This window comes from Lathyrus oleraceus, chromosome 3 (assembly GCF_024323335.1).
Source record: "Lathyrus oleraceus cultivar Zhongwan6 chromosome 3, CAAS_Psat_ZW6_1.0, whole genome shotgun sequence".
NCBI classification, from domain to species: Eukaryota; Viridiplantae; Streptophyta; class Magnoliopsida; order Fabales; family Fabaceae; genus Lathyrus; species Lathyrus oleraceus.
The window spans coordinates 138,211,755-138,229,826 of record NC_066581.1 but is presented as its reverse complement, the minus strand read 5'-3'; the positions used below and the strand labels follow the sequence as shown (position 1 = coordinate 138,229,826).

Below are 18,072 nucleotides of genomic sequence, written 5' to 3'. Positions count from 1 at the left end.
TTGTTTGGTTGATATTTGAACATTGTTGAGGAGCTTGCTTGAAATGCCACGACCATTGCTGTTGTTGAATATGCTATGCTGTCATATGCTGTTGTTTGGTTGCTGCATGATGATGATGATGCATGAACATGCTTATACCAATGCCATATTTGTTTGCCTTGCTTTTCGAGTTCAACAGATATTGATTTGTTTGATGCTGCTGTACATTGCTTGTTTGCTTTAAAACCTAGAAACTTGCCCAGAATGCATGAACTCGTGTTTCATTTGTCTGTTGTATGATGCGCTGCAGTAGCATGTTGTTGTGTTGGTTTGGTCGAATTTTGCTTGGCTGGTGTGATTGCAATTTCCCTGTTTCCAAAGCCCTAGGGTTTATTGTATGAGAACCCAGAATTTTGATGGTGTTTGGTTGTTTTTGCCATTGCCACTGTTTCATTGGGGGCGGGCCAATCAGGACATTTCCTGGGCGCCCCTGAAACGACAGCGTTTCGTTAAATGAAAGCAAATATTGCACAATTGCCATCCGTTGACTTTGGTTGACCATCTTGCCTTGTTACTTGTTCATATTTCACCCAATTTCATCCAAAATTCCACAATTATTTTCTCCTTCATTTTTCACCAAAAAATTATGAAATTTTTTACACATGTTCACACATGAGTCTAGAATTTAATTGTGAATTTTAATTAATTTTCCCATTGGTTGGTTTTTTATTGGTAATTATTTTTCCAACATGTATGCCAAAATGATACATTATGCCATTCCTTTTGTGAAATTGTCATATTGTATCCAATGCCTTTGAAATTTTTTGTGGTGAAACTAGACACATTGACCTTCATTTCCATATAAAGTTTGTGCATTTATCTTTTGTGGATTGAGAGTTATGATTTTCTGAAGTTATGTGTTACATTTGGTGTTATACCATGATCATGTATTTTCCCAATTTTGTTCACATGCTTTCTCTTATCCAAATCACTCCAAATTTTGCATGAAGGATCTCTCATATGTCTAGTTTGTGTATGAATTTTCTTGGAATTAATCATGCTGTTTTCCATTTAATTGTGAATTTTCTTCCATATGTGGTCATTTGTTGACTTTTTGTGCTATGCATTGCCAAATCTTTTGTGAAATTCTCAAATCTTATTGTATGACCATGAAATTTCATATGTGATAACTAGACATCTTGAGCTTTGCATTGGTGTTAATCTCATTCATTTCTTTTCTGTTTTCAAATTGATATGATTTTTTGAAGTTGACCCATGCTTGTTGACTTTCACCATGCTTACTTGAATTTGGTTTGACTTCATGATTTTACTTGACTGCCTTCCTCTCATCCAAATGCCATGAAATTTGACATGCTTGCTATGTTAGATGTTAGGATTGAGTGTGATTTATTTCATAATTTTTGAGATTGTTTGAGTTGACTTTTGAATGAAGTCTTTGCTGTTGACTTTTGTATGCTTCTCTTGCCATACTTTGCATCCTTTTGCATATGAAATGACCATGATGCATGATATAATTATGAATCCAATTGAGAATGATTCTTGAATGTTTAGTCTTGGTTTGGTTGACTTTTTTCTTGCTGCCTTGACTTTTTCTTTCATCTTTGACCCTAGGCTAGTCCTAGTGGTCTTCTAAGCTTATGTTGAGTTCATCTGTTTCAGGTTGAGCACCAATACCTTGAGGATCATTCTATTGTGCTTGAGTTTGATTGTTTAAAGTGCTAACCTTTGTTTTGTAGGTGACTCATATGCTTGAGTCTTTGTGCCTTGCACAATTGGTCCCACTGTGTGACTTTTGGGGTTATTTCCTTTTGATTTTGACTGTTGACTTGTTTGCTAATGAGTTTGACTTTTGCAGGTACTTTAGTTGCCTAAGTTCTTTGAACTTGATTGCTTGCTTTGCTTTTTAGCATTTGCTTTGAGGTATAACCTTTCTCCTTCATGTAGTCTGGAGACCCGGTCTGTTATTTGACCGGGCAAACTGTCTGAAGTCCTCCTTAAGAGGCAATGCCTGTGCTTGTTTATATTTGTCCCAAGCAGGAAAAGTCCTTCAAGTAAGGCAATTGGTGGAAGGTAGGGATAAGCAATCTATCCCCCACTATTCAGTGTGTCCTCTCTTTGCTCCCATTTCATGGTTGAAGCAATGAGATAAATACCCAAGATCTAATTGAGTCAATAATGTGGAGAGAGTTCCTACTTTCTGAACTCCCACACTTTCTTTGATGCTCTCTCTGATATGAGATTGAAGCAATGAGGCACACCCCTCATCTCCTTTTCATCTGCTTCACCTGAGTCCCTCAATGGCCAGGTTAAGAGCGACCTTTACCCATTACAGTGGACTTTTAAAGTCAAACCCTCTTGTGTGAGCCCCCCTTTTGTTTGGCTATAGAGTGTGTTGTTTGATATTCATTGATTGATTGATTGCTTCATGTGCACTTGCTTGCCTGTATGCTATGCATCTATCTATCATCAATTGCCATTAATGCATGATCATATCATTTGTCTGTGAGACTTTTGTTATTGTTGTTTGCCCATTGAGGACAATTGTAAGTCCATTGCTTTGGCATTTGCTCCTATGATGTGGAAGGATAGAGTGTAAGACCTCATTGGTCACTCATATCTTCTGTTTATCTGTGTGTATGTGAGGATACAGTTATAAGTCCCTGTAAGTTGGCATCTGTTATCCTGTGATCATAATTTGATCTGTTTGATTTGTATGTGAGGTTGCAGTTGTAAGTCCCTGTAAGTTGGCATCTGCATTCCTGTGATCATAGTTTGTTCATCTGTTTGTGTGAGAGGTTGCAATTATAAGTCCCTGTAAGTTGGCATTTGCATACCTGTGATCATATTGATGCTTTTGTTCTTGTATGTGAGGATCCATTGTAAGTCCCAGTAATGTGGCATTGGATTTCCTAGGACCATACTGTGGAGTTAACCTAAGACCAGACAAATTGGCAGTTGACTTCCCTGTTTCATTTTTGTCTTCTTCTGTGGAGATTGGTGTAAGTCCATTGAGTGGCATCTGATATCCTGTTCTGTTTTAGGAGACTGGTGTAAATCCATCTATTGGTATCCGGTATCCGCTTTTATTTCTTTGCCTGTGGAGATTAGTGTAAGACCATTGAGTGGCATCTGATATCCCGTTTTGTTTTAGGAGATTGGTATAAGACCATTGATTGGCATCCGATATCCGCCTTTGCTTTGTTTGTTTATTATTATCCATTGCCATTCCAAAGGACACACTTGAATCATCTGCTATATGATTTCAAGAAGTGAACCTTCTAAGAAGTTTTACTATCCCATCTCCATCCATTCATCATTCATTATGTCCTAGACTTTTCACACTTTACCTTTCAAACTTGACATAAGTGTTGTGCAAACATCTTCATGTTTTCTAACTAAAAACCTGGACTCAAGTCCTTGATCTTTTTTTCAAAACTCCATTTTCATAATACTTCCTTGAATCAATCTTAATCATACTTTGACTTCATTTTCATAATCATAATCAGTAACTTCACTCATTCACTTGTTTTGGCTTTGTCCATTAATCTTTTCATACATGAACTATAGGTTTGATTTATCTTAGTGGTTGATGTTAATCTCACCTTCTGTCTTTAGTGATTGAATTGTAAGCCTTCCTTGCCTATTATAGGGTTAACCCCTCCCTGGCAAGTTGAAGCTGTTCTCACATGGTGGACGTTGTTGTTTGTATAAGGTTGAGTTTTCTCCCGTGGATAACGTAAGACCTAGGGTTTGTGTTTAAAATTGAACCTAACCCACTTTTGGAAATCTTTTAGCCGAACTACGGCGTTCTGATCCTTACCTTTGATGGAAGGTACGTAGGCAACGGGTTCATCCGTTCGAACCCAATAATAATAAAAATTGTATATTCTTTTCTCACCATCCCAATCATGTTTGCACAATCTTTATGTCATAACAAATAATAATTTTTGCATAACAAGTGTGAAAAGGGCTCCCTAGGAGTACCTAGGACGTAGTGGGTGCCTAACACCTTCCCATTGCGTAATTTACCCCTTACCCAGAATCTCTGATCTTTTTATTAGTTTTCTACGTGTAAAACTTCTTAGGCTTTTGTTCGCTTTTTAGCCAATCCTTTGGATAAATAAAAGTGCGGTGGCGACTCGAAATTTTTCATGTATCTCTTAGCTTATGATTTAATCGATAGATCATATAGCGACGAATACACCGCTACATTAATCATGATGCATTATGTATGTAACGGTTATCCATTGGAAGCATATAACAGCGATAATACGCAAACCTGTTTGCAATTGCTATGTTGAACTAATCACTCTAGGTATCGGATTGAGCTGAGCGGTGGTAGCTTCGAAGCGGGTGAGCGGCCTTCAGGGTTTCCGTCTTCCGAATTCTCTGGATCAGCAGGGTTTCTGTGTTTCTCCCTCTGGGTCTTGTGTTTCTCCCTCTGGGTTTTTTTTCTTTTCGTGGCTGAGGAGCCGGTATTTATAGTAGTAGTGGTGGTGACCTAATGGGCTTAAAATGAGGTCCAAAACTTCAGATTTTCGCAAGCTTCGCTAGGCGAAGGCATTGCTCGCCTAGCGAGCAAGCTAGTTCTGGGCTTTTTCCTGGATCTGATGCTTCGCTGGGCGAGTGTCATGATGAAATGTTCGCTAGGCGAAGGGACTGCTCGCCTAGCGAGCAAGCTATTTTGGGCCGCCTTTGGATTGGGCCTGTTGTGAGCTGGGCTTTTGTCCATTTGATATCAGTGCCTTGCAGAGCAAGTCAGAGGGTCTTGAGGAATACTTTGAAATATCGACGGGAAAATTTTGGGGTATGACAACATTAATTTTGCAAAACAAATAATGTAATCACCTCTGTTGTTTTAATATGTTGGGTTGAAGAAGTTCAACATCTGGACCAACATCTCATGTAAGATGTCACGACATCGGGACTGTGACATCTCACATGTGTATAAAACTGAATCAGTTAATTCTTGTTTGGTTTGTGATTAATTAGGAGATCTGGTGAATATCCTAACTCCTATGTGAAGATCTTGAAGGTTCAATCATAAGATTTGGTGAATATATTTGGTGAAAATAGAGTTTCCAAATATGGAGATCTTTTAGGAAATAAAAGATTGAAGACCTTGATTGTAGCAGAAGAATTCTGCCAGCTCTGTAACAGCAAAGGAAAGATTTGCTGCGATTTCTGAAGGCCTAAATCCAGTTGGGTGGTTAGGTTATAAATAGCATATTGTAACCTAGGTTTTGTAAGCCTCAAACAATGTAAAAATTAGGGGTATGTGTGAGGTAAACCTCCCAACCCGTGGGAAGGTTACCAGGTGTTTCTCAGTGCTTGAAAGCATGAGATTATTTGTAACTTAAAGCCTGTAGGCAAGAGTTGTTATGTTCTTGAACGAAGCTATGAAGCATGTTCGAGTTGTCTAAGCATTACATGGTATTTGTAATGATAGGAATAGAAACTGGAGGTTTCTATCTAGGAGTGCCTAGGTATAGATTGCATTGGGTAGGGATTAAGTGAAGAGTTGTAAACGAGGGAGTTTAACTCTGAATTAATACTGCTAATAGTGGATCTTCTTCCTGGCTTGGTATGCCCCTAGAGTAGGTAATGTTGTACCGAACTGGGTTAACAATTACTAGTGTTTTTACCTTCTGCACACTATATTTTGTCTGTTATAACTCAGTCTGTTTCTAGTCTGTTTATGAAAAGAATAACAGACTTGACACATAGCCTGCAGTCTGATTGCAAAACAGAATGTTATGACATTCATTATTGACTGCTGTTACTGATAGACTGGTTGGTCTGTTACAGTTCATCCTTCTGTAATGTTGGAACAGGTGATGTTCAAATCAATGTTGAGACATCATGCTGATAACTGGGCAGGATTAATAAACATAAGTGCCATGTTTGATCTCTACTGTGTCTTTATTCTAGATGGACAAAATTGGATGTTCTTCTGTCCATGGTGGTAGAGTAGCAGATGTCGTGACATCTGGGACTGTGTGCATATGAGTATTGGGTTTTAATTTTTCTAACTGTCTTGCTGTATAAGTAACAATGTTGGATCAGATGTCATGACTTCGTGTAGAACATCTGAACTCTGACTATACCAGAATTTCAGGTAGGTATAGGAAAACTAGGCATATAAGGCTTGTATTCACTGGCCATAGTGGGGCCTGGAGTCATGGGAAGATTAGAAGTTGTTGATGGAGGAACCCCAACTATTTCTTGCACACTCGATGTCATATTCGTCGAACTCTCCATGAAGGCGTTGGGGTTAGTCGTAGTTATAGGCATCAAGCCAACGTTTGTAAGACCAACATTATCCTCATTCGCATTAGTGCTTGTACGGATGCTCCTAGAACTAGCCATCCTGTTATGTCTTATGAATATCCTCTTGTGGTTTCTAGTTGTCGCACTACTTCTAAGTTTCATGCATTTTCAACAAACCTTTTGAAATTTTTTTAAAACTGAAGAAGTATTTTCGTAAAACAGAAATTTCAAACAAAGTTTTGCATAGGGTCCCACTAGGCATGCCAATTTGTTTACCTATGAATTTGGAAAACAACTTCTAGTCCTTCCAAAATAGGTTTACTCGTGGGATCGACTAGATTGATCCTAAAATATACGTGCAAAAGTTGTTGTTATCGTGTGTAGTGTTTGCATAAACACTTAAGAGTTTTGTTTTGAAAATAACCCTTAGAACAAATGAAGAGCAATATGTGTAATACTTGCTATGTTCCGACTAAGTATCAGAAGAAAAAAATAGTAAAAGAAGATATGAGTAAAAGACTTTGATAAATAAAATGATGTACGAACGTACATTTACACTCAAATTCACTTTTTTCTCTCTTTGACACAAATACTTCTAGTAAGTGAGTTCTGCAGTAGTTTCAACATATGGATTTGCCTAAGTTACAATCCTTATTTATATTAAAACTAAATAACCACTTCTCAACAGGTCTTTCTTCCCCACTTGCTACGTTATACCCTCATGCAAAAATCGTCTCTAGATGTGCTTCCATGCGTCTCTTCTCTTGAATAGGCCTGAAAGATAGTTATCTCGTCCCAATTTATTCCTCAACTACCCCTGGTTGAGCAAAATAGCTTTTTATCTTGATATAATTTTCACTAAGTCACTGGATCACACAACATATACATGGGTTTCGACTAGCTCATTCAAGCCAATCTTGGGTGTCGACAGGATCTTAGGGTAAACTTTGTCGAAACAACCTCACCCGTCGGAGCCCTATTATTCCCATATAAACCTTTTCTTCCTTTTTTATTCTTGCTTCTTTTCTTCTGTCGAAGTGCCTCTTTTGCAACAACGATCTCGTATTTGATTCATTGAACCCTCATCCACATCACCACGTTGAAACCCTAACTAACAATAATACAATTGAAAAGGAAAGGAAAATTTTCATTGATAATCAGAGAAGCGGGACAACAAATAACAAAAAAACTAAACATATAACTATTCAACATATTCAAACTTCTGAATAAACTCAACTTCAACTTTTAATCCTTCTCTTTTTACCCTTTTAACTATCCCAAAATAAGAGAAAATTTCATAAAGAACTCTTCCATATGGTATGAGGAAGGTTATTTCCTCATGAGAGGTCACAACCATTTCCATTAAGAATTTAAAAATAGTAAGAGGAAGATTAATTTTTACGTTGTGGATAAGGAAGTAAAAAGTATGCTTGTCATCTAAAGTAAGTATTTCTAATTGTTTCTCTCTTGGACGGAGATTTGACAATAGAAGTTGATGCTAAACTTTTGCAATTGGGATAAAAGTAGGAGGAATGATGAGGTTATTGTAGTTAACATAAATTAGGAGAAGGTGGATTGCGAAGACATTGTTGAATCTATATTTTTCAACACAACTATCTTTCTCTTTACACTTTATTGGGTGAGCAATAAGTGATGGAGTAATGGTGACAGGAAAGCCAAATACACTAGATTGTATTGACTTAACATCCTCACCAGATTTCCTAACGAAGGAATTTAACCAGAACTCTATTACGAGATTAGCGTAGATAGGTCCATGAAGCATGTCAAAGTAATCTTTCAACTTATGTTTGGAAATAGTTTTCATTAGATCAAATTCTTGGTCTTTCCACTCTTTGAAATCAACAAGCTTTTCATTGATAACGAACAAAATATTTTCATCTCTGTTGAAGGTTTTTGTAGACATTTTTTGAATAAAAAGAAAAGACTATTAAACTAGATTTGAAGAGACAAGGAGATGGAAATGCAATGAGACTTGAATAATGTATAAATAAATTGGAAAAGAGAAGTGAAATAATCAGAGAAGCTCAAACGCCTCCTTGAAAATTCAAAAGATACGTTACTTTTGAATGTGGATGATCATTACTATTCTAATGATATGATTCCAAGGTATGATGATCATTACTATTTTTCTTTTAAATATAACAACAACATATTACCTCGGTTTTTTCATATAACCGAGGGGAAAAACCACGAACCAAAATTTCAGGAACCTTTCTTTTTTATTATATTTTTTATTTGTATATATTCTTCATAATCAATGAAATGTAAAACAAAAAAATCAAAGGTTATTTACCTCGGTTTTCAATTTAAACGAGGGTTAAAATATTTTACCAAAATTAAACATAAAAACATTTTAGTGATTTTATTTATCAAATATATATCGTTCATTTCATGAGATATCAACGCTCAAGACACTACCATTAGTGATCCGCGTGAAACATAAAAAACTTCCATTATAAAAGCATACTTCTGAATATGAAGAACGTTTGAAATATATCTACATCCACCTCTTTGGATTTGCAAGATCATTTGCTATGAAAAGATCGCTAACATGGATGTAAGAGCAGAAAATTATTTGGGCTTAAGGTTTGCGTTCTTAACTATTTATTTGAGAAAAAAATCATTTATTTATCTAAAAAAAATTATATGAACCCTTTTTTTATTTTATATCAGAAACAAATTTATTCGAGGTAAAACCATTGAGAATATAGTTGCACTCAAATATAAGGGTTCGAAGATCTAACATATGATCTTCATGGACTAATTAATTTTTATTTTAATATTCTCTGTAAATAAGGAAATATTCTGGGTAAATATTATAATTTATAAACAAATTATTTTATTAATATTATGTATAAACAATATAACGAGTTTTATTTAAAAAAATCTATCTTACCCCTCGGTTTGTGGATAAACCGAGAGGCATGAAACACTGTTTTTGTAAATAATAAAAATGCAGATGATGAGGTTCGAACTCATGATCATATAACTTTACCCCTCGAGGTTTCTTTAACCGAAGTGTTAAGTGACTTCTTTTCATGTGATCCTTCGTTATACCACCTCGGTAGCCGAGGTTACATCTCTTTCGCGTGTGGCGTTAGAAGCGTTATTTGCAGTAGTGTGTGTATTTTTTTTCATTTTCTATTATGTTGTAACTTCCCTCATTGTTATACAGAGCTACTCCATGTTATCTTCATATTAGTCTTTATGTTCTTTCATCATCTTCCTACTATAGTTTATACATTTCAACGTCTCACAGTACTTAAAAAACAAATATATTAACGTCAGACAGTTCAATTCTTATAAAACAAATGTTTAAAAGAGTAAATAAATATTATGTTACCCCTCTCTCCCACGCATACCGAAAAATATGGTGTGCATATAGAGGAATTAATTAAATTAATTTAGGGTCTCCCATAAAGATATTAGGTGTGACTGTTATACCCTAATTTCCCCCTTGACATATTCATTCATTCATTCAATGCATTTTTGGCTTAAATTAAAAGCCAGTCAAAAGGGTCAACTTTTTGGATTGTTTAAAACTTGAACCATCTTGCATCATTACCATGACCATGCATTCATTTTATCATATGTTTCATACATGATGGTCCAATGAGAAAAGTCAAATTGAGACTTGATGAACAAGAAAGAAAATAACATTGCATCATTCTTTTAAATTTAGGTTAAGTTTTATATTTTGTCATATCACCATCATAGTCCAGCATCATAATCTATTTCTATCATCTTTATCCATAGTTTATTTCTATCATCTTTACCCATAGTTTATTTGTGACATAAACCATTTGTGAATAATCCATACATGATCTTTTTGAATCCATCTTGCTTTATCATATTGTCCAATTTACCAAAGGAGTTTGGATTTTGACTAAGTTTGATACCTTGTTTTACATTCAAGTTCAACCCAAATTCAATTTTTTTATAAAAAAAGTGGAACAATGAGCTAAGGTATTGTTGTTTAGAATTGAACTTAATTGCACTTCATCTCATAGGTTTGTTATACCATAATACAGTTTTAGAATTAAGCATAAAGGAAGTCCAAATTGAATTAAAAATTGGAATTTGATTGCTTTTTTAGTCATCCATTCACTTTTCTTGAGCATTACATCACATTCAATTTCAAATAATGACAAAAACAAACTTGAAATAATTTTTAAGCTTCATTTAACTTCAACAAGGAAACACGTTTTATCTCATCATCTTTTCAATTTCATTTTTCAAATAAGAGAGAGAAAAAAGGTTGAGCCAATTGATTTTTAGTCAATACTTTGGTTCACATTTGCAGTAACATATTTCAAACAAGAATAATGAGGAATAAAAAGGAAAAGGATTTACAACCTAAAATTTACAACCATTTGCATTAAAAAAAACTTTGCACATTGTACCACCAAGCATACACGAGTTCCTCACTCAAATTCCACAAAATTAGGGACCTTTCCACTCTAACAAAATTCTCAATCCACCTCACTCTTCACACATAATCCTTCACACAATTCCTCTAAAAAATATATGATACTTAGACGTATTACTCATTCCTCACACACTCACAATTTGATTCCTATATAAACTACTCTAGTTCTCATTCATTACATAAAGAAAAACCCTAGAAATTTGCTAAGTAGTAGCACCAGTGCCTCACAAAAATCCTTTGTGTTTTAACCATTTCAATAAACCAAAGCTCAATTTAAGAGAGTATTTGTGGCTTCTCACTAGAGCTTCAAAAAACTTCGAGCTTAGCCTCAATCGTTATCTTCAAAGACGTCGAGATAGAAGAAGAAATGAGTAGAGGAAAACATGCAAAGGAAGAAGGAGGAAAAGGGAAGAAAAAGATTATTTGTTTTTTTAGCCGAAAATCACCTCTACCGTGCTGGAGCTCGAAGACCCTCGCCGAAGCTTCCTTTGCTGGTGTTTTTTTGTTATCATGCTCAATTTACGTTTCCCACATGTTAATTTGTGACAATCGCTTGTAACCATTTGATTTAATAAGGATTTGGAGTTAGAATTTTTGTTGGGATTAGGGGTTGTTGATTCTTTGATTGTTTTATAAAATTATTACTTGATTCGGGGTCAGTATGAGAATTTAGGGTGAGGTTGTGTTTACATTTGGGATTTTGTTGAGGTGTGAGGAAATCTAGAAATTTGTGATGAACATTCAACGTGTTCTTGTTGTTTTTCTGGAAAAAAGTGTTATAATTCGTTTATGTTGTGGAAGGTTTGTGTTTTAGTTGTTGTGTGTGTGTGTGTTTTTTTTTTAGTTGTTGTGTGTGTTTTAGTTGTTGTTGTGTGTGTGTGTGTTTAGTTGTTGTTGTGTGTGTGTGTTTTAGTTGATGTGTGTGCGTGCGCGCGCTTTAGTTGTTGTATGTGTGTGTGCTTTAGTTGTTGTTGTGTGTGTGCGCGCGCTTTAGTTGTTGTATGTGTGTATGCTTTAGTTGTTGTTGTGTGTGCGTGCGTGTGTGTTTGTGTGTGTATATTTGTGTGTGTGTTTGTGTGTATGTGTTTTAGTTATTGTGTGTGTGCGCGCGTGTGCGTGTGTGTGAGTGTGTGTGTGCGTGTGTGTGAGAGAGAGGACATGAAATGAAGGTGGATCACATATTCCTTTTTTTATTGTTTTTTCCCATGCCCTTGCCTTGTCATATGACACATCCTTATCCCTTTGATTGGCTCACCTTCTTTTGACTCAGGGACTCCTATAAAGGAGTCCCAATCATAAGAGCCATGGTCCTTTGTTTTCCACCTTAGGATTTTTGATCCCACTCATCCAACGTACAAACAACGAGTCAACGCCCCCTTCTATTGACTCTTGAGTGTTGGGCCATCAATGCTTGGGCCCTGTTAATTTTGCTTATTGTCACGCCTATTTGCAAGCTACACCCCCGACCTGTTTGCTTATTTGAACTTTCCTTTTTTTTGTTTTATTATTTATTCATCTTTTAATTTTTTATTCACTTGTTTATTTCAGAAAATAATAAAAGTGAAAATAATTTATTTATTAATTAATATAAATTTTAATAAATAAAAATCTATAATTTTCAATGGTCAACACTATTATTCAAAATCAATCTATAAAAAAAAGAAGCTTGATCAACATCCAGTAATTTTCAAAAAAACCAAATCAAAACATTTTTAAACTAACGTGAATTAATACTTGATCAAAATCAAGTTCTTTCTCTTCAAAAATCATTTTTTCGAGTATTTGGATACTAGCTGTAGAGTTCGCTTTTCGAATATTTGTCTTTCTTATTAAAATACAATAATTAAATGAATTTAGTTTGTTATTTCATAGATGAAAAATGATTATTTAGGCGTAGATCTCTTTCTTCCCTGAGTATTTGGATACTAATTGTATAGTTCGTTGTTTGAATACTCGTCCTCCGTTAGGGAATCATCACTCAATTCACCTCACATCTTTCACAATAAGTTCAGATGAAAAATGATTAATTGAGTTCAAGCCTCTTTCGATATTTTCTGCCTTAGCACGATGTCAAAAAAAATTCTTCAAACTCTAATATTCATTTTTCACATAACCACAAACACCTTAATTTGAAGACATTAACTAGTTTCTACTTTGTTCTACATCTTCACTCATAGTAGGAAAAATGTTTATTGCAAAACATAGAGAATCCATTGATAAAGCTATTGATTTTGATGTTATTGATCTTGATATAGTTACAACTTCGTTGATGATGCGTGTAAATCTATTGTCGTTTGTGTAAGATGTTATATTGTTGAAGTTGATTAGTCAACTCTTGTGTGTTTTATTTGCTTATTAGACATTCACCAAACTTCAAAAATTTTCTTTCTTTCTCTCTTCACTTTTCTGGAAACTAGCACAATTCTTGGAAACTAGCACAATTCTTGGTAATGTGCACCAATTTTTTGATATAAAATTTCAGCCTTAGAAAGCACATCATGCAAGATGAATCAGAATTGAAAACGTGTAACTGTTGGAATACATAGTTATCTTCTTATAAACCAAACAGGGTTATACGAAATTATGGCTATAGAATCCACTCACATTTATTCAGAAGTTTTTTTTAAATCAAGATAAACCACCCAAATAAGCCACATATGATCCTACAGAAAAGGGAAAAAATTTAAAGTTGATCACCAAGAACGTCAAATTGAGCTGATGCTTTTTCGCTAGACTCCTTTGTCGGACAGCTAATGGATTCCTTTAAAAATGTCAACCTCCTATCTCTTTCGATGAAGTTTCTGAAAGAGCAAGAAAAAGATGATTAACATATATCATATATCAATTTATAGGAGATGAACCAATATTTGAAATACAAAAAAGAATACTAAATTTAATTCATTCCTAATCCCTACCTGAATGTTCAATCTCCAATGTTTCTCCTGCCAAATTTTCTTCATGCCTCTCACCAGAGGTTTGTTTTGGCGGGTCTTGTAGCTGACTAGAAAAATTACTAGTGATTTTCTTCACAGCATTTTCATGCCCCGGGTCAATCAGTATGGTTTGGCCAAAAAGCACAATCTGAGTCGGCTTTGCATGATCCTGCTTCTCTGATGCTGAGCACGAAACATTCTCACTATCGTTTGCCTTTGGCAATACAGCTTTACTTGGGACAGTCATCGATGTTGAAGCATTGTGGTCAAATGGTTGTTGGAAATTAGGCTTAAAGAGACCTAATGGAGACTTATTGATGTGAAGGTCCGATAAAGAAAGACCAAAAGGATCATGCCTGGCTCCCTGCATACCAGCAAGACTAGTTTCTGGTAAATGAAATATTGGAACATTTGGAGTTTGAATGTAGTTTGGAAAAGTCGGCATTGAAAATTGGCCATCAATGGGGAAAGCTTGATGTTCAAGCAATCTCAGTTTCTTCCGTGATGGTGGCAAGAAAGAGGAAAAAGGGATTGAAGGCATGTTCGATACTATTTCCACTTGCCACGGATTCACCCTTTTCGTATTTTTAAGTAAATCAGGTTCATCCCATGTAACCTAAAAAGTATGATATCAGAAGATTATTCAAAGCTGAAACAAAGTTGATGATGCAATTAGTTATATTTGATTATAAATCTGAGTTCAAAAGGAGTATGTAATAAACATGTCTATACCTGCAGAGATTTCCAAAGAGAGTCTGGCCATGCTGGATCAGCAGCCTCAACAGAAGCAATGGTTCCCATAAACCAACTTATCCTTGATGAGTCTTCGGTTTCAATGGCCATCTTGAACCTCATTCCACAACACCACCTAATCTGAAGTGCTGTTCTTATCAAAGAGGTTTTCACAAAAAACTCGGGAGTACCAACCCGAGGATAGTAAACAACATCAAACGGCTGCATATTGACACCAAGTCTTACTGCTTCAAGAACATCTTCCGCCTTCACTTTTCCCCTACCCATAATCTTATCACTTATTCTCAATCCATTTTCTTTATCATTTTTTTGAAGTTTATTATCTATCTCTTCTGAAGACGAGGTAAGTCCTAAGTATGATAATCCAATACGAATTCCAATCTCACTATCATGTTTCCTCTTTGATGAAGGGTTAATTCCAATATCGTTTCGTCTTTTAGACCTTCGAATTCCAACATGAAGATCACCGTTTTCAGCCCTCAAAAACACAAGTGAATCCCCCGAAACAAGTAGCTTGTCTGTTACAAAATCACTCCAGTTGGTTGTTAACAAATGCCGCTTCGGCGTGCCCCTATAAACATGTTTGAATTCCCACGTTTCACCATGAACATCAGTGGGATATATGTACTGAGAAGGAGGGATACCTGAATAGTCTAGTGGAGGAAAAAGTGTTTCTGCACAATACCTAGGACAAGAAAATCCACCACCATTGTTTGCATCAGATTGTGTCAAGACTTTTGTATAAGATTGATATTTATTCTTAGTCTCCGGCATCTCATCGATGCCAGCAACAGCGTCATTATCAAAACCAACCTCGTTAATATGTAAAGGAACAAGCCGGAGTTTTGCATATACCTCATCTGTCTCCGGATCAGCCCTATAATCAATAGCCGCAACTCTACATGGAATAAAAGATGGAGTTTTGAAGTCAACACTAAAATTGACAGGTTCATACGCATGCTCGGCATGACCTTGAGGGAAGTAGAAGATCTTAGAGTTAACTTCTGGAATTTGCACCATTCCTCCAGCAACCGCATGCCATAACTGAGGATCCACATCTTTGTTCCCATCCATCGACTTCTTCTCTGACTCGTTATTCATATTAGCAGCATCTCGATTACAACCTCTTCTGTTTGCTTTGCTAGTTCTCACCATTTCGAAATTGAGTTCTGCCGGAGTTAGTTATGAAAAAGTGTTGTTGTGAGTGTTACCCTAATGAATATCTTACCTAAAAAACCACAGTAGCATAATAAAAATAGGTCACAATATTTTGTTCCCAATTTTGAAACACAACAAAAATAGTAACCAAGCATGATCAAGTTTTAGTATAAGTTAATATTTTGTTTGGTTTCAAAACTAAAACATGTATTAGTTAGTGAAGTAGTTTAAACCAAACCCTAAAAGAGAAAAACAGTGAAAATAAGAACCTGTTTAATGTGAGTGTATTTTGTCTGCGTGCGGCTGCAAAAAAAATAACATAAAACAAAACACAAGGCCAATATATATATACAAAAACCCTTGATAGCATAGACGATAAGGTTACTAGAATATCTCCTGAAAACTTGAAAACAAGTTCAAAAGACCTAGAGTTATTTACGGAAAAACATGATATATATGTTAGACAAAGGAAACAACGTTTAGTGGTAACGTTAAAATAGTGATTATGAGTGTAAAAATATAACAGAATCATGTGTTGTTGTTGTCCCTCAAGCCCTAATTATAGGAATGTCTAACAAAAATGGTAGATATTAGGATGAGGTGTTCAACGTATTTTAGCTAAATATGTGTAAAATATATATATCAGTTCAGAGAAAATATTTTTTTAATACTAGAATAACAAAAAAAAAAAAAACTAAAATTTGGTCAATATTATAAGTAAACTATTTAATGCTAATATTATTAATACATTCTTCATGGAATTTAAATATGGGGATAACCCGATAATAAGATTTATATTAATATATTTTTCCCTCAATCTCTTGTATTTTTTTTTTTGTAGAACATGATTCATGTATCCCATTAATCTAAAAATACTTAAAATAATTTGATATTGATGGCTGATCTATCGAATACCAAAAAAGATATTTTAATAAATTTAATTTGTATTTTAATACATTTAAAAAAAACTAATTATTCTTTAGTAATTTTTTAATCAATTGAAATTTGATTTTTTAAAATTATTTATAGTAGGGTTAAGTACTATTTTTATTAACAAAATACATTAAGATATGGAGAATTATGTAAAATATGTTACACTATAAGATGACTTTTTTATATAAAAGATGTTAGACATAATTACAGTTTAATTCTCTATTTTATCTCATACATAGACTTAGTTCATATTTTAAATAGTTTTAATTTTTCTCATTTTTTTCATTGAAATGAGAGGTTCATCTTTTAATTTATATTTTTATTTATAAAATTCCGCAAAATATTCATATATAATATAACACATTATTTAAAATAGTTACATCATTAATTTTAAAGGTAAAAATGTGAAAGAGGAATAAAAATCATTTAAATTTAAAATAAAAAATTAATTTTGTGAATAAATTAAAATAGAAGATCAAAACTACAATTAAACTAAAATATTATTATTAAGGGTTAATATATGATTTTTCCTTAGACATATGTGGCAAATCTAAAAAACTTACATGTAAAAGAAAAAAAAAATACATTCTCTATATTTGATCGTTCATTAGGATTGTTCTGCTGCGGAAATCAAAATGGTGATAATTGCGGAAACTATGACATAATGAAGCTTATACTGTTCTTTGCGGTTGCGACATCATGGATTGAAGGTTGCGATCACACTGCTTCTTGAACTAGAGGTATCAGTGCTGATACATCGTTGATAATCAGTGTTGTTACATCTGATACGGTGCACCTAGGGGGACACATGCATGATTTTAGCACTCCAATGCCCAAGTTATTTAGGGTTCAAGATTAGTGATAGTGAAAGTGGAGATTAGAGATTGTGCGTGTACCTTTACGAAGGTTTTTATATATTGGGCTTGTCGGAGTAGGCTAGGTAACGGGCCTTATGCCATTGAGCCTTTGATCGATGAGGAGTAGTGGAACTCGGATCTTTGGTTGGCGCGGATCAGAGGGTCATGGATCTTGTTCAGCACAAATCGATAGGTTTCGGGTCTTTGGTCGGCACATAACAATTGTCCCTAAGACTCGTCGGACATGTTTGATGTCAGGGGAGTCTTTCAGCAGTAGTGGCTGACCTCAAAGGAGTTTATGCAGGCGTTGGCTGGCATACACCGCTTTGTTTTGCTAGAGCATGATGCATATGTAAACATTGAATTCACTTTCATCATTAAAGTGTTTCGTCGTTTTTCTAAGACGTGTGACCTAAAAAGGTATGGGTTGACGTGACGTAGATTTCTATGTACTTGAGTACGATCGAGTGCAGTTGTCTTCCCCAGATAAAATATGACTGTCCATCTATCCTTATTTTCTGCTTTCGATCTGATCCGTTTGATTTCCTTCACATATATAAAGATGAAGAGAGGACGTGGGAACATGTTTTAGTTCTCCCACATATTGAGTTTCCCTTGTTTCTTCGATTTTTCCCTCTTGTTTGAGAGCACTTACTTCCCAGATTAACCATAGTCGTGCATTCATAAGTTTGAAGTGCTAAACCTTTGATTTCTCATA

General features: G+C 34.9%; 1 protein-coding gene across 1 annotated transcript; it reads right to left on the bottom strand.

The window, feature by feature from the left end:
• Positions 1-13,348: 13,348 nt before the first annotated feature.
• LOC127130059 (auxin response factor 18) lies at positions 13,349-15,613 on the bottom strand. Its single transcript, XM_051059133.1, has 4 exons — positions 14,386-15,613; positions 13,636-14,269; positions 13,498-13,521; positions 13,349-13,383 (listed from the first exon to the last, which is right to left on the bottom strand). Exons 1-4 carry the CDS (start codon positions 15,559-15,561, stop codon positions 13,349-13,351), a joined length of 1,869 nt encoding a protein of 622 aa, XP_050915090.1. The 5' UTR covers positions 15,562-15,613.
• Between the last annotated feature and the right edge of the window lie 2,459 nt (positions 15,614-18,072).